The sequence below is a fragment of the Malurus melanocephalus genome, unplaced genomic scaffold, assembly GCF_030028575.1.
Source record: "Malurus melanocephalus ecotype Western Australia unplaced genomic scaffold, MMel_1.1 scaffold_219, whole genome shotgun sequence".
Classification (NCBI taxonomy): Eukaryota; Metazoa; Chordata; class Aves; order Passeriformes; family Maluridae; genus Malurus; species Malurus melanocephalus.
The window spans coordinates 206,362-223,618 of record NW_026623451.1 but is presented as its reverse complement, the minus strand read 5'-3'; the positions used below and the strand labels follow the sequence as shown (position 1 = coordinate 223,618).

General features: G+C 42.6%; 1 protein-coding gene across 1 annotated transcript in view; it reads right to left on the bottom strand.

Annotated features, from left to right (window-relative positions):
• Nucleotides 1–3,692: 3,692 nt before the first annotated feature.
• Nucleotides 3,693–17,257, bottom strand: part of GCN1 (GCN1 activator of EIF2AK4) — a 37,511-nt gene continuing 23,946 nt past the window's right edge. The window contains exons 39-58 of the mRNA XM_057374236.1: nucleotides 16,538–16,606; nucleotides 16,270–16,408; nucleotides 15,965–16,161; nucleotides 15,467–15,609; nucleotides 14,583–14,700; nucleotides 14,203–14,418; nucleotides 13,704–13,868; nucleotides 13,140–13,301; nucleotides 12,596–12,688; nucleotides 12,217–12,360; nucleotides 11,001–11,270; nucleotides 10,775–10,888; nucleotides 10,034–10,264; nucleotides 9,225–9,418; nucleotides 8,548–8,662; nucleotides 7,437–7,533; nucleotides 6,463–6,611; nucleotides 5,757–5,861; nucleotides 4,956–5,174; nucleotides 3,693–4,399 (exon numbers count right to left, since the gene is read on the bottom strand). Of these exons, the coding sequence (XP_057230219.1) occupies nucleotides 4,274–4,399; nucleotides 4,956–5,174; nucleotides 5,757–5,861; nucleotides 6,463–6,611; nucleotides 7,437–7,533; nucleotides 8,548–8,662; nucleotides 9,225–9,418; nucleotides 10,034–10,264; nucleotides 10,775–10,888; nucleotides 11,001–11,270; nucleotides 12,217–12,360; nucleotides 12,596–12,688; nucleotides 13,140–13,301; nucleotides 13,704–13,868; nucleotides 14,203–14,418; nucleotides 14,583–14,700; nucleotides 15,467–15,609; nucleotides 15,965–16,161; nucleotides 16,270–16,408; nucleotides 16,538–16,606 (3,066 nt within the window). The 3' untranslated portion in view covers nucleotides 3,693–4,273. The remainder of the gene's footprint in view (nucleotides 4,400–4,955; nucleotides 5,175–5,756; nucleotides 5,862–6,462; nucleotides 6,612–7,436; nucleotides 7,534–8,547; nucleotides 8,663–9,224; nucleotides 9,419–10,033; nucleotides 10,265–10,774; nucleotides 10,889–11,000; nucleotides 11,271–12,216; nucleotides 12,361–12,595; nucleotides 12,689–13,139; nucleotides 13,302–13,703; nucleotides 13,869–14,202; nucleotides 14,419–14,582; nucleotides 14,701–15,466; nucleotides 15,610–15,964; nucleotides 16,162–16,269; nucleotides 16,409–16,537; nucleotides 16,607–17,257) is intronic.

The window sequence follows — 17,257 nt, the reverse complement described above, 5'->3', positions numbered from 1 at the left end:
CGCGCTCCGCGCGGATGCGCCTGCGCGTGAGGGGCCGAGGGTGAGGGCTGTGGCGCGCGCCGGCGGCCATGGCGGGAGCGTGAGGGACACACCGCGCCCCGCCGCCCGTGCCCCGCCGACCGTGCCCCGCTTCCACCACAGGGCACCGCCTGTTCCCCCCGTGCCGAGCCGCCGGGAGACCTCCGTCAGGCACCTCAGTGTGTCCCACCCTAGTTCCCGTTGGTGTTCGTGTGAGGACACGGCAGAAAGCGTTGCTGCCCCCAGGAAAGCATTAAAGGTGTGAGGGAGCTCTAGCACTCCCAGCTCTGCTCCGAAAGTGCAGTTTGTGTACGCACAGGTACAATTCCCATCGCAGCCCAACCCGCAGGTGAGGAGCCCTACCGTAGTGATACCAAGTGCCCAGATGTTTGTCACAGGCCTGGCAAGTCAGGCCAGTCTGAAATTSCTGGGGTTTTTAATCCAGAGAAGTGCCTGTGTAGGGCTAAAGAAGGGCCTTGACCTCAGGCCCCTCTGCAGCTGTGCTTGCTCCATCCACAGCTCCCATCTGCAGTCCAAAAACATGCTCACCGTTGTCCCAACAGCCTGAGTGATTTTATTATCAGTTGCACAGACACTGACTACACAAACTCTGCAGGGTTATGGTCACTTTTTAGGTGATAGCCACTTGTAGATAGAGACATGGCCGAAGAAAAGTGCTGGGCTTTTGCTCAGATTAATTTATCTACAAAAATATTCTTACTGGAACTGAGATCAAGTTGAATTATTTAATTAAACCTATCTCACTAGCATGCATTGTCATTCAGATGGGGAGAGGTATATTTGTTACAGACTTTAACTGACTGTATATATATATGTATTTTCCCCTGTGAGGGAGGGTTGCCCRGAGAAGCTGTAGCTGCCCCCTCCCCGTAAGTGTTCAAGGCCAGAYTGGACAGGGCTTGGAGCCACCTGGGATAGTGGGAGGTGTCCCACTTAATTGTAAACCTTCCTTAATCTTAACCTTCAAAAATATATTACAGCTTTCAAAGTTCACTCCTGCCAAGGTCCCCATATCCTGGAAGTCACTTAGGTGACCTTCAGCWCACATTCACTCTGCAGCCCGTGCCTTTTGAACACACCTATAGCTCAATCTGTTATGCTCAAGTGGATGATATGTGTGTGTGTGGATATACACATACATGTATATGTCCCACCTCAGAAAAACATTGGCACAGCCCATGATGCAACCCAGTGCCACCAGAGTAACTGAGGACACTGTAGCTGCAGGGAAATCCCTCAAAGCCATCACACAAACCACCAGCTCAAACCCAAAATGACAGTGATTTCTATTACCTCTATTTTTGAGCTTCTGAAACCTCGTCATGTGAAAAGCATGAGGCACTGTGATGTTACCTAATAAAACGGACAGTAAGAGCGGTGACTAATCAAAAAATCAAAATATTTGAATATTTTATGCTTTCACATTTGTCTCTTCCATTGTAATTTTTAGCACCTTGTAAGTTTAAACCTCTCATAAATTATTTTTTTATCTTTTCGAAATACACAGTTCAGCTGTCACTCAGAGACAGTTGCTTGACAGTTCAAAGATGTTATTACCATTAGTTGTAGGGAAAAATTATCTTTTACTGACAACTGGTATTTTAAAACATTTGAAATGAGAAAAAAAATTAATTCTTTAGTCTCCAAGTTGGCACAATCAATTTATCAGATCTCATGTTGTGGCAAAAATTATGGGTGTTTTATCTCTGATATATTATACTGCAGTGTATAAATAGTTTAGCAAAAAGTAGCTATCAAAATCCAAATCGAGTGTTTCACTGTGACTGAAAAATCAGCATATTCTCCACAAGTGTGAATGAGCTCCTACCTTTTACCCCTCCCTCTCAGGAACAACTAAGCTCAGTGCAAAAATTCCGGTGTTGTTTGGGAAGATGAATGAATTTTTCCACTTGCTGCTACCTAAGCTGGAAATACAGATCATCAAAACACCCTAAGTAACAGAAGCTCTTATGGRCTAAAATAAACAAGTTAATAAAAATGGCTTCATTTAACTGTAATTTTCTTTCCCATGTTTATGTGGATCATCTATTGAAATCRGATAAAATAGGTAAGCCAAGAGCTCAAACAGCTATTCTTCACCAAAACTTCCCATTTTTTTCATTCCTTCTTGTCCACAGTGATGGCATGAATGATTCCAGCACAACCACTGAGCTTTTTAGCACCTACTTAGGTTTTGACTGGCATCAAATTTTGTACACGTTTCAGTGCAGGTTCTTGCACTGCGTGGGTTAACTGCTGTTCTGTGAACCTAAGGCCTCCTCAAGGCAAAGAGGAGTTAGAATGGAACAAACAAACATGAGGGGCAGCAGTCTAAGCTTAGAAAACAGAAAAATCTCAGAAAAYACATAGAAAATCTAAATTCATTTTGTCCAGGGGCGAGGACACTGGAAGTGAYGATGCAGTTGCTGCAAAAAATGAACTGTTTTCAATGTCTGTGGGAATAGGACAAGCAGCAGTGGACTCAAGTAGCAGCATGGAAGATTTCTTTCAGACTYGAGGTAAGTTCTGACAGTCTGATAAGTTTATATCATGAAATAGATGGCATAGAGAGGTTATGGAATCTCTATCCTCACAATGCTATATAAACAATTGTGTGGAAATCAGCTAGGAATGGTTTAGTGGGAGCTGAGCCTATCTTAGCTACAGGGTAAAATAGCTGATTTTCCCAAGTTCCTTCCAACAGCCTTCCACGGACTTCTACAGCAAATCCCTGTTGTCAGGAGCATACACCATAGGCTGGGAACTGACACAGCCCAGSAACTTTTTGACAGATTCCCGTGCTTCTAACCAGAACAAACCACAGCACTTCCAAATGCCTGTTCAAGATGGTATCTTGCTGTTTGAGGCATTAGTATGATAAAAATGTTCTTGTGTTYGCTGCCATAACAATCAGCAAATTGGTTCAGCAGAGCATGTGTTCCCATGGGGGTTCCACTTCATGCTCTCAAATTTTATGATGTGTGGTATTGTGTTCTCCTCCCATCGTCATGGTTTGAGCCATCCAGAGTTACAAGCAAGGAAGATTACACACACACAYACACACCACCCACCCATATGAAATCTTAGTGCTCTGGCTTCTCAGGTGCAACCAGCTTCTCTGAGTTTCATGAAATAGCTAAGTCTCATTTAACTATTACTCTACATAGAATATAAAGCTCATTTTGCTTTCTAAAAACTTATATTCTGCAATAAGATTTTTCACTATTTCCATCAAGTGACATAAAATGTACCAGTAAATTAAAATAATTTTTTTTTTCAGTAGAGATATATGTGGCCAGAAAAAATGAAATACTTTCTTGGAGCATTGACCACAAAAACTTAATGCCAAGTATCTTGTAAAGCCTTTGAAGTAAATACAAAGGACTTTTCGTAAGCTGGGTAACTAAAAAGCTGCCTGTAGTCAAAAATACTTTGGAAATTAACAGAGTAATTACTTACAAATTTCATTAAATGTCAGTTCTGGCTTGGCTTTAAACCCTGGCTTTCCTCAGTTTTGCAAAAGGTTTTCACAGATCACAGCACTGCCCACTTTACAAACTGTCTGCCCTAGAACAAAAAGGTCTGAAAAGTAAATCACAGTATAAGTTTGTTGACAAATGAATTTGTAAAAAGAACAGTTTAGAGCAGAAGGATCAAAGTCAGAGCCTTTATTAAATGTTCCTTCTCTAAACAGACTGCATTTAATCCCCCTTTCGCATCTGTGATTCCTAAGGCTATTTTAAATACTCCATTTTACAGGGATTTTCAGTCTTCAGAACCGTCACAAGCAGCAAGTTAGGAGTACACAAAAACAATAAAACTGAACTTTTCACTGAGTTCTATTCCTGCCTCCCAGGGTGCGTGGAAAAACCAATACTTCCAGTACTGGAGTTTTTGCACAGACCCTSGAAAGAAATAGTTGTCACCAGAGTTTAAGCCTGATGTGCTCTAGCCACATCTCACAATTGGCCACAACTGACCAGTATTGGTTAGTATGTCTGTCTCTTGCCCATTATCTGTTTCAAAAAGGGGACCAAATTTTTAATTTTCAGCTAATGTGGGTCTAATTAAGGCTATTCTGGTATATTTGATACTAAAATACTCTCTGGGAGTCCTTTTCATGAAATCCCATCAGAATTAACATTTTCAAAAATGAAAACATTTATAATAGGTGTTTGAGTTGAAATGCTGATGCAGCGGTTGGTTCAGTGTTTCCTAGTCTTCGGGAGCTTTATCACGTCAGGATAGTGTCATCGATCTGTTCCTCGGAGTCAGCCTGCCCAGCCAGCTTCCGCAGGGACCTCCTGCAGCTTTCATTCAGAAGCTCCAGGCTGGCAGCATCAAGAATCTTGGAGACCGACTGTGGAAGGGAGAAAGCACCGATTACCAACTCCTTACGACACACCACACAAAATCAGAGTAAGTGTAAGTGCCTTACATGCTGTACCTACTGAAATCTTTCAAACGTACCAAATGTCTTATCTGGTTTAACAATTCCAGACATGGGAACTATTCAAACACAGGTCAGACTTAGGAAACAGGTCTGGAAATGGATTCATGAAGTAATTCATCCTAAATACTCCCTAGCASCACTCTGATCATACAGGTGACCAAAGCAATAAATGATCAGTSCCAGCTGGAGGAACTCCAGCACGGGCAGGGCTTTAGGGGGTATGCTGAATGCCTTGATTCTCTTAATGCTGCACTATAAAGTTGTGCAATCAGGTGTTGCTGATTTCTTCAGGGCTGAGCATGAGAATGCYGCTGAAGGCCTAAATAAAAATGAGAATGTTCCACTTAATCTATTTCATAAGAGATTTCCAACACATYCTGAGGCTGTAGGCACCACACAGACAAAAGAAGAACAAGGTGACACAGCCTTGCTAGGAACAATTATGGTTTTCTATGTCTCATACCTCAAGCACTTCTTCACCCGCTCTCATCTTCAGAAGGTTGACGATTGCCTGGTCACTGTAGGCTCTTACACTGGTGTTTTTATCTTTTGTGTTATCCAGAAGTGCTTTGAGAATTGGTTTAATTGTCTGAGGATCCAATGGGGGAAGATGGCTTTTATTTGCCCACCAAATCATCTTTTCTGCAACTAACTTGATGTCACTGGATGAGTTCTGAAGACACTGAAGGAGACAAAGATACATTTACATTCAGATATACCAAAGATGTGTATTTAAAGTGGGTGGGATTCAGGGAGGGCAAGCAATGAACCCAGCCACACACCAAAAGAAAGAAATTTTGAATAAAAATATTTAAATAGATATGAACTGAAAAAWATGTGTTAACTTCAATTGATCAAAAGATTGTTAACTTCAATTAAGGTAAGGTAAGGTGAGTTCTGGTATTTGATGCATTTCTAACAAAGGCTGTTTGACCTTCAGCAGCCTTAAAAACCTGATGCTTCTCCCCCCTCTTCTCTGCCTCTCTGCCAGCTGTTTGCTACTGCAAAAGAAAAATGCATTTATAAGAACCAGACCTGGGAGTTAGCACAGAAAGCTCAAATGCAAAATTCCATATTAGAGCCAGGATGGCGGTACTGTATTCACAGCTTCAAAGCAGGCTGATACAGTGATTCTACCTGCAGTCTGCCTCAAAAAGAAACATCTGCATTTTCAGGGATTTGATAGAGCCACCCATAAGTTATCYCAAACAGAGGGTCAGATCACATGAGAACATCACTAGGTAGTTATTATAAAAATTCTTACCTTAATAAAGAGGCTGGAAAGTTTGGGAGGCAGGTTGCCTCCTCCTTCCATGTGGTATTTCATGAGAAAGCCCATCCCTCTGATGCCACTAACTGCAATGGGGATCTTCAACATAAAGACAAGAATTGGTATTACTACAGCAGAATTCAACAGCCTTTATAACCAAACTCATGGTCTGACAGCTTTTGTGAAAGGCTAAACCCACCTTTCAAAAGAACAGCAGCATTGAAGCTGGGAAACATGGGTTAATGTTACTGCGTAATATGACCAAAAAAATCCCAACACAACCATGAGCCAGATGGAACAAGGCAGCAGGCTCCACTAARTCCCCAGGATCCTTACCCCAAACTACTCATTAAACCTCAGATTTAAAATCTTCCTCCTAAAATGAGTAATTTCCACTTCTTGTAAACCTGGCCTGTGAATGAGAAYTCTCTAGGGAAACAGGAGTGTAATTTACTCCAAATGAAACCTACTCTGCAGTTAAAGAATATTTAATCTTCATCTCCCCAGAGATCAGAACTCAAAGAACCAGAACAGTTGTGTAATTTCACCATAAAAGCTGAATCTAGCCAAGGGAGAATCTTCAGATGGCACCTGCGGGTTTTGTCCTGGTTGGTAAGACAGGAGGCTGGTCACACACCTTTCATTCCTGCTCCCAACAAGTGCCTACACCAGCACACAGCCACTCTCGGGCAGGACTCACCCTGTCGGCCGTGGCATTGCTGAGGATCATCTCCTGGACACTGTTGTAGTATTTTGGGGAACACAGCCTGCCAGGAGCCACGTTCACAGCCACAGAGAGAGCCAGGCTCCGGCCGTGCCTCACCATCCAGTCGATGCCAGAGATGTCTGCTGCAGAGGAAAGAAAGAACAATGGCAGCGCTCCTGCTATCCATTCCTTTTCATCTGAGAAGGCTTTTGGCAGTTCGTCAATTCACTGCCATAAAATGAAATAAGAAGCAACATCTAAAGCAATGCCTTGCTTCCTCCATTTCTCACAAAATGACATACAGACAGAGAGAAAATGCAACACCTTTTCCAGGCAGGAACACCACCTGGGCAGGCAGGGAAGCAGACACAAACAAGGGACTCTCTTGTTCAACTCAGATACTTTTAATGGTTTCAAAATTAGACTCTAAGCTTTGACTCTCTAATAAAATTACAAAAATCATCTGTAATTTCACCAGCCAACAGACTCCCTTTTTAATCCCACAGAGGAGAGTAATCCATAACACTCTCAAACACTGGGATTCTATAAAATTCTTGGKTTTTTTTAACTTAGAGGCAAATTAGTTAATTCTCCAAAAGCATGTGAGGCCATCAAATGTGGTCTGCAATTAGCATCTGCCAACCCAAGATCACAGTGCCCTCCCAAATGGTCATCCTGTCATGTCCAGCTGTCTCTATGTCAGCACTAGCAATTACTCCACCATGCTGGTACTTTTATCAAGTCATCTGATAACAAATCCAGGGAAAAAAAATGTCTGGGTAACCCCACCKGATAACCAGTTACCTGTGCTCCCTGTGTACCAATGCATAAATTAAGAGCCATGAGCAAAGAAAAGCACAAAAAAATACAGAACAGATTCAGTCACAAAGTTAGCCTGAACCAATGGCTCAGAAGGAATCTTCCCTGCTTTCAGAATCTGTTCCAGTCCTGTAAATAGTTTCACCTACCCAGTAAGTGCTGGTGGAGAACAGTGCTGAGCTCCTCGTCGGACAGAAAGGCACACAGCTCTGCCAGGCAGCCGGCYGAGGCCATGCGGGTGGCATCCTGACAGGGGATGGCAGAACAGAGAACATGGCTTCAGCTCAATATACCCCAAAGACAGGCAGCAAGAAGAACARGTGTCAGAAGATGACAGGAAATAAAGAGGAGGAGAAAATAAATAGTAGTATTTCCCTCCTACTCCCTGTGGATTTTTGTCAGTTCACATGGCTTTTTGTACGTAATGGAATTTAAAGCCAAATCTATGGTCASAAAAGCCAACAGAGACTGAAGAATTACAGATCTTGGATCTAAGTTCTGATCTGTTAAATGGAAAAGTCATAAAGATTAGAGTCAATGYTTTAGAAGATGAGTTCAGAATTTAGTTTAGATTCACTTACTGTAAGTGTTATTTCCAGCCATCACTTGATGAGCTGATCTCTGTGATAAACTCTTACTAGTTTCCTTAACACTCCCAGCTTTTGGTATTTTGGCTTCTTTATGTGACCATCTAATTACTATCCTCACCAAAATTTACAATCCACTGGGAATGTTTCAATTTTTGGCTTTCTAGCATGTCAACAGTTGTATGTCTGTTATAGAGACTGACGTAAGAAAATTATTATCTAATCTCACTCATGTGATTGTATTTGCCATATACAGAAGACCCTATATTAAACTTGGAGAGATTCTGACTCGTTGAAGAAAAATTTGCCATTATCTGAAAAATTTCTCGTACTGAATGATAAACCTCACTTGAGAGGCTACAAACACCCACCCATGCAATACAGCAAAGGTACTGCAGGTTTTCTCCAAGATGAAAAAGCAAATCTTGGCTGTGGAGATGTCTCAAACCTGTTAGTGAGGAGCTGCAGGTTAAACCCACATATGCAGTTGCCAAGGAAACATTAAACTTGCAGTTACCAGGGACTGGCCAGGGATCTCAAATTCTTCCCCTTGACTACATCATTAGTAATTTTCCCAGAAGTTATTTGAGATAGTAACTCTGTTTGAAAGTTCAGATTTTAAATGTAACAAGACTCTGCAGCATGGGTCCTTTGCAGCTAGCTGAAGCAGTACCTCATCGTGTCCCAGCATCCCCAGCAGGACTGTGCTGATATTCTTCCTAATTGCAGCATCTACTTTTGCACCAGCTCCTCGTGTGACAAACCGCAGCGCTTGCAGCATTGTGTCCCTGGAAGAGAACACAAGGTACARTCAAACACTGTCTCTCCCCCACCCTCCAAGAAAAATTCTGCTCTGGATACCTGTAGCAGATCCTTGCACAGCAAATACACTGATAYGCCTTTGGGAGTGTGATCCTCTCTCTGCACTGCTGGAAATGCCATCCTAGACAATACTTCCATGTTTCTGTCTGTTACAACACAGGTATTTTCTGACCGTTCAAACATTTAAAAAATTCTGAAGTCAGAAAGTTCGTATCTTAGGGATCTGTGCCCTTTAGGATACAAGGACTGCTGTATTACTTCATGTCAGACTGACAGTCAATGCTTTTATCTGAAAKTGGGCTGCTTGGGGGTGTGCAGGAGAGGAGAACTGGGCAGACCCCAAGCACCTGYTTCTCCCAAATACTCTCACAGCTCAGCTTCTGACCCATCATCCATATTCTTGGTTTACAGTCAATTGCTTTTGTTAATTCATACCTCTTACTCTGTTTGGRGGTTTTGTTCATTCATCCCAGCTCTTTCTTTCATCCTTAGTAAGCAGTAAGGTCTGAGCTGTCAGCTGCAGCTTACCTGATGGCAGAGTCATCACTGGAACGAATTCCATTCAGGAGCTCCGTGAAGAGCGGATCCACTTTGACATGGATGACAATGAGCTTCCCAAGAGCATCGGCAGCTTTAAGGCGAACAGCACGGTTTGAGTCTTGCAGAGCTTTGGTGAAGGTTGTTTGCAACTGGGGCAAAAATGGTTTCAGGGCAATCTCAACCTATTTCAGAGATGGAAGAAGGGAAAGTGGTGGGGTCAAGTATTAAAGAGCAGCTAGAGATCAAAGCCTGAAAACAGCATGGCCTCTTCTACAGCAGTTTGTTAACAGAGAGCCTTTGTTAGATCTATTGCGCTACTAAAATAAGAAAAACATGAAACAATAATTCAACACAAAACCTTTAAATTTTTCACATCTAATCATATTCTCTGCATATTGAAATAGAASGGTAACACTGAGAAGTTTTACACTATCATGAACAGCCTTTTGTACACAGAGCACTGAATAAAAGCTCAGCTCAGTTCAAAGATACATAAGATCTCTGCACTTAACAATACTTTAAAATGGTGGATACAGGAGAAATTAATTACATGGTGGGTTTTAATCACTTGAAAGTGGGATCAGCATTTAGCAGTATTTCTAAGAAGCCCAGTGATTCAGCTTTGGGGGCTTTTTTTGCTGGCCAGAAGCTGCTGGAATAATGCAATCCAGTTACAGTGCTCTTCCTAARTATCAAATCCACAGCAGCAGGCATCCCAGCTGTATTTACATGAACAGCAACAGATATTTTTGAAGGTTGCCATGGAAAAAAACACAGTCCGACACTTTGAATCTTACCTTAGCTAAAAGAAGGCTTAATGTTTCAAGCAGAGCCACCTTGACATTCCAGCTGAACCGATCTCCCAAGATTCGAATGAGTGGCCCAGTGATGCTCACCACAGATGGTTTAAGAGCTTCAGCAGAAGTCAGCTTAATAACCAGCCCTAAGGCCTTTGCTGCCTCCTCCTTCTGTTCTGGATTACCAGTTAAAACACCTTCCCGCAGCACCACAAGTATGGAAGTTACTCCCTGTCACGAAAATCGAATAAAACAGCTTAGAAGCTAAGATACAAGAAATACGTATCTTATTTTTGCTCCTATTATACACCAGATGCACAGACTTGGACAGTTTCTCTCAATTTCCTGTTGACCTTCAGCTGCCTGATTCCACATTGACAGAGCTACTTTTATTTGGTTTGATTTCATGCCTCTCCGCCTTACTAAGCCAGTTGCTATGAGAAAAGTGGTGGCGGCTCAGGGAATTTTTAAACCAGAGAAATTTGGCACAGAAGTCCAGTGTTCTCCCCCACAAAAAGCAGCCAGCAACCATAACATGCATAACAGAATTGTCAGAGACCTCACTGTAAGAGGGGTCTTCTGTAGGGTAACACATGGGCTCTAACCTACAAAAAGTCCTCCAATACACARGTTTGAAAAGCCCAAATAGTCACTGCTTCTAACAGCTGTAATATCAATCAGCTCTCCCCAAAGGTGGGGTATTGTGGCTGCAATGAATCCACACTCATTCTGATCCTTTACCTTCTTAGGAATACAGAATCCTGGCACATGCTCGCCCTTGGCCTCATTCCCTACAATCCGGATATCCCGGTGCAGGTCCTCAATGAGAGCAAGCTGGTTCCCAGCATCTAATTTCTGCAGGAGAGAGGGGTAAAACAAAGATCAGGCAACATGACAACCAGATACCTTTTGTGAAGTCTTCTCAGGCCAGACATTACCCCTGTAACCYTTTTAAGCTGCCTCTCACCTTGGTGATGGAATTAAGCGCATCCCAGCTTTCATTCAGAACTACAGGGTTGGTGTCGTTGAAGAGGCGAATCAAGCCTGAAACCAGGCTTCTGAGATGACCAGTGTAGTCTGCTTTTGTCTTGGAGCAGTAGATATTCAGCATGACAGCTGCTGCCTGTCTCATGCCCAGCTCAGGGCTGCGGGTCGCTTCCAGCAAATCTTCAGTTATAATTCTCTGTCCAACATCATCTTCCACAGACAGGATCACAGACTGGCAGTTTGCCATCTCCTGAAGAGCCCAAATTAACTCTACATTAGCTCTCAAACAGAACAAAGCCAAATTTAGCCCCAGGTTTCTCCATGTTATCCCAAACATTATCCCCAGGTAAATATTACAACACACCCCATCTACTAATTGTTTCTCATTAAAGAGAGAAACACACCATTACAGGCTTGACTCAGTCCTGGTGCAGACACAGGTATAACCAATTCTTAAAACTTAACAAGTGACCAAACTCTGCTGAACTGATTGCTGCAGCAGGGCTAATTTACAAAAATTAGAGTAGCTCAGTCTCTCCCATCTTACTCACTCATGAGAGACTGAGTTTTGTCAGATAACATTCTTCTGATTTAGGTAGTTTAATGCTGTGCGTCATAGCACTAATTACAAGCACGTCTGAGGGTACATTAGAGATCTCCAGGCAGACTTGAGACTATAAGCTGATCTAATGGGCATCCACAGCGGACAGACAACAGGACTCTGTCACTCGTTCCTAATTCACCAACTGATTATATACATGTCTGTCCACATCACAACTCCAGGATGTTCTCTGGAGTCCAAACACCAGATGTTTTGGAAAGCAGTACCGGAGGAGTGCAGCATGCAAAATAGGAGACTTCCTCCCTGCAGCCCTTTAATCTCAGTCTTCTACACCAAGAATAAATAGAAAGTTAACTAGACTCTCTGGCAGTTCTCCAGGAATAAGTAAACTGAGAATTGTGTCTTGTAGCAGGCCAAGGAGACTTTTAAATGGATACAAATAGATTTGGATAGCATACGTTTTTTGACTCACAATATGCCACCGGGCAAAAAGACTCATCCTGGAGAAGCTAATGGACTGAATTAAACATGCAATCTGTGAATGTAGAGAACACAGATTCTGGTCTGGGAAGTAAACCTGGTGCACTGTCTTCAGACAACCTRTCACAACAAAGAGCTGAGCTGTGCTACTTGCCAATTGCTCTTCACTGGTGCCCAGCTTCTCTTTGAGTGCAGACATCATGGCAGGCAGGATGACACTCAAGTGCCGTGTCAGAGCATCCCCTGCCACTGAGGAGAGGAAAGCCAGCACCCAGGTGTTCACTGGTGGGGTAGTCAGCTACAAAAATAAAAAAAAAAACCCATAAAAAATTGAGACAAGCAGATTCCATTTTTCAGATGGAATCTCAATTCCTCTACAACATGAAATATTTATTCACAACCCAAATTACAATGTTTTGAATATAAAATCATCAAACTGTCCTCTCCCTTTTGCCATGCTGGTCCAAAGGAAACTGGCAGCAAGCAGAAGAAACAGCACAGATGTGAAGTTTAAGATTTGATCCCCATTATACCTTTGGCACCAAGTAAGGCAGCACCACACGGCTCTTGACAGCCATAACTTGTTTAAGACCATCCACAGCAAAGTCAGCTGTCTCTTCATTATCCTACAGGGAAAGAGAAAGAGACAGCTCTGAGAAATGATCTATGACACAACAAGCTAAGCTCAGTTTCAAGGGACAATTTACGATGCGATCATAAAAACAAAATCAAGTCCTTCTATTCAAAAATGCTCTCATAGTACCTAGCAAAACCCAAACCAAGCTCTTCTGTCACATCAGAAAGGTTTTTCATTTCAAGCATGGTGGCCACGCAACTTAAGCAGGTGACAATGGCAGTTCCATAGCAGAGACAGGTGTAGCAATTCTTAGGCCTTGGCTTTAGCCATAAGATCTTCCCTACCAACAGCTAGGATGACTCCAGGAAGAGATAAAAATATTGCTGCCATTCCCTGGAARGTCTGCCACTACAATCCTCCTTCTCCTTTAAGTTAATTATTCAAAACTTGTCCCACAAATATCATTAATCAGGTCATTGACTAATGCTGAGTATGCTCACCAGCTGCTTCAGCAAGAAGGGCAGGATGTCTTCAAGAGCCTGATGGCCAATTGTTGAGTGCAGCTGYTCAAATGTTTTGGCTGCAGCCTCTCGAACTTCTTCCAGAGGGTCACACAGTGCTTTTCTCACTGTAGGAACCAGGGACTCAGAGAAAAGCAGTACCTGAAGAGGTAAATTACAGAACATTTAAAGCACAACAGGCACGTGTATCTCAGCAAAGTAGCTAAGAATGCAAAATTTGTGCAACTGAAACCAAATGGCGGYTTGCTTGAAATAATATTGGAGGAAAAGCAGGATCAATCAGCACAAATAGCTGCAGTGCTCTAAGGCTACTTGTGGAAGACTTCTAGTATTTTACCTCATAAAAGGCAATGTTTAAATTTACCAACTAATAAAAATTCATACAATTTGCCTGAGCAGCAACTCTGTGTTAGTTACAAGCCCTGACCTCAATCCACAGAACAAGTCCAGCACGAGCTGTATTTTTCTGTCTCAAGTGCAATACCTGCACCGTAACATCAACACCCGGGAAAACAGGAATTTCACCCGGCCCATGTAACTCACCGCATCCCTGCTGGTTGATTTCATGATCTCGCTCAAACCAATGCAGACTCCTTGCCTCTCATCGCTCTTGTCTGATCTCAGTCCATCTTCCAGGATAGGAATGATTTCAGGAAGGATCTTCTCTCCTAACTTTCGGACGAGATCTCCTAATGTCCGTGCTGCAACCTGTCCCCAGAAATGTGTAATTAACTATTTTCCTTTCTATAAAGCTTCATAAGGTGAACTGTGAGCAAATGTTCACTTTTGACCATAAGCTATTGTTCACAGTGCAGACACAGCAGTAGGAATGGAAACAGTATCATAAACAACCACCGAAAAACAGTTTTACTGTCATCACAATCACAGTTGCCTTCAGCAAACAGAGAGCTTGGACATGCTCAGAATAGTTAAATTGATGACAGCTTTGGAGTGACTTATAGAGAAGGATTATCCTGTATTCCTCAGGAGTTATTTTCTACAGTCACCTGCAGGATSAGGAAGGCACAACTTAATTCCTCACCGTTCTCTTATCTGCACAAGTACTGGCCAGGAATTTCAGCAGAAGCCCAAAGAGTGTTGGCAGGATTTCTCGCAGCGTGCGAGGAGTGTTTGAGACCACGATTTTCCAGACGTGTAGGGAGGCCTGGCGCACCACCAGCTGCGTGTCCGAGCGGCCCATGTACAGGCCTGCCAGCACCCTGTTCCTCCTCTCCACTCCCAGAGCATTAATGATAGCCTGGAACGAAATAGCACAAAATTGTATTATGTACCCCCAAAACCTATAAAAATAACAGAATACATGATTATTCAATATGTCTTTTCAGCAGGTGCTCCATGCTGATTTAAAATAGGAGAATTAAAAAAAAAAATAGATGGCACAACAGACACAAACAATTTTACCTTATTTGACTGGGCTGTTCCAAAGTTGTCATCCTCTGAGGCAGTTTCTGTGGTCATTTTTCCAGTAACTCCTGAGATATGGAACAGAAGATCTCCAAGGAGCTGAACTGAGCTAAACCTGGCAACAGAAGCAAGTCAAGTGTTACAAACAGGGCACTCAGGCAGTACCTGTCCAATTCTGACAGTATGTCAGCTACAGACAGGAGCCAAATGTGAGGCAGAGCTGGGTCTGTACTGAAATGCTGCATGTGTAACATCAGTCTGCCTACAGGCTGAAAGCAGCATGCTAAAGGGAAAGGGAAGGAATGAATTCCAGACTGGAAGCATTGAGAGAATTTTCAAATCGGAACAATGAATCGGAGAATAGCCTTGACTCTAAGAAGGAACAAGAAGACATTGCCTGCATCTGTCTAACCCAAATGACATTCACCTGGGGTAAGAGCACTTACCAGCACTCAGCTGGCACAAATCATTTAGTACAGCTAATTTTTGAGTAACTGCTATTGGATGCCAGTGCTCCACTGCACATTTCCATACACAGGAGAACAATAACTTGCTCAGCATTTGGAAAAATGAAAAACAATACACAAGGGCTGAATATTGCCACATCAACTGACTTGGAAGCGCATTTCAGAGTCACCACCAGAATTAATAATCCAGCATGAATGCTCTGCAGGTATCAGGAAACCTCATCCAGCCTGGCAGGGCTTTGCAGACTCAAGTGCTATAAGGCATCATAGTCAAATCAATAAGAAAAAAGAGACACTTGTATTTGCTTCACAGAAGGTCGCTGCATTTTTTTGAGGAGCACCACAGAGTCTAAATCACACCCGTTTTTCAAGCATGGAAGGGAAACATTTGTGGCTAAGCTGGTTTTGCCTTACCTTATCCTCCACAGGTCATCAAAGAGCCCATCCTCGAGCTGTGGCAGGAGCAGAGCGATGGCTGTCTCGGCGTACATGCTGATGATTCGCTGCCCCGCGCGCAGCGCCGTGTCCCGCACAAACTCATTCTCATCTGCCAGGGCCTGCACACAGGCACAAAAGGGGCTCTGAAAACTGGGCCTTTCAGCACAACGTGCAAAAGCAACAGGAGGAAAACAAACCAATGCTTCCTCTCTCAGCCATGAAAAACAAATGAACTACAGAGCTGTGAATGCACAAAGGTAACTTCAAGAAATGATTAGTGACCACAAATAAAAGACAGCAAGCCAATAACTTARAAATAATTTAGAATTTAAATTCCCTTTATTTTTTTCTAATAGTCCAGCCATGCTGGATAAGTCTCTGCACATCCCACAATTCCTGAAAATGACACTTAAAATACTCTGGAGGCTTCTTTTTATTCTCAAATAAATAAAATTCTTCAGTTCTGCTACATACCTTGAGAATACAAGGAATGATGGGGCCAACGTAGGGAGTGAATTTGTCTCCAAAGGTAATTGGCAGGTAGTTGAACATCATGATATAACCATCTCGTACATGTGGAGCAATATCCACTTTACTTGCAGTAGCTACAATCTCTGGCATAAGTTTCTCCAGCTTTTCTACCCCCAAACCAGCCATAACTTCAGCCAGACCTGGGGCAAAAAAACAGGGAATGGAGCTGATACACACCAGAATCAAGCAGCTAATCTGATTTAATATGACAAAATCTAAGCTCAGTGCTCACACACAGCTGTCCCCACCTTGAGCAGCACCAGAGCGATCCACTGAGCTCTGCTCGTATGTCAGTGTCTCCATCAGCCATGGCAATAAATCCTCAAAGCAGGACTCTCCCATTCCCTTCACCATGGCTCCCAGGGCCTTTGCAGACACTGTGCGCACCTAACAGACATGAGAAACAGAGATCTGCAAAATGTCCAGTCAAAGGTACCACGACAGATGTGCCAGACTGATCAYGACAATGTTTAACCTAATGCACTGAAAGACAAACTGTTTGTATAAAAAACTTACTTCAGGTACAGGATCCAACAGAGAGGCCTTCAGGCCGGGGGTCACACTGGGTAGGTATGGGGCCAGATCCTAAAACAAAGAGTCCAAAAAGTCAGAATCAGATTCAAAATGAGAGAAAACTTAAGGCACCTTCTTGTAAAGGACATTCACCCTTTATTATCAGCGAACTTCCTTAATATTCTAGAGTTTAATTAGTTGCTCTCATAATCCTACAGACAAGCACAGTGAATTATTCTGCAAGTCCAAGAAACACCAGTTCCATGCAGATCACTYGAAACCTTTTTAATGCTCACTCAACCCAGTGCTTTTGTATCTAAGGAAAATCCAACGCTCTTAACATTTACACAAGGTTTAAATGTAGAGATTATCAGCACAAAAATTAAACACAGATCTTTAGCCTACAGTCAGGTCCTACAAATACTTTGCAAACACACCCTGGGTCCATTTGTTAGCAGTTGATCTGTGTTTCACTTGTTTGTTTGTTAAGGCATTTCTTATGTAGTAAAAATTACAAGACCTTTTTGTACAGTTAAACTGGTAATAACCAGAYGACCAAAGCACAAAGCTGAGAGTCTTAAGGACATGAGGACTGTCACTATAGTCATCTGTTTAAATATATTTAATTAAGAAGCTGAATGAATGCTACTTAACAGCAAAATCTCCAAGCCAAATAAATTCTCTCAAGTACTTGCCACAGCAATCTATTAGGAGTAATACAGT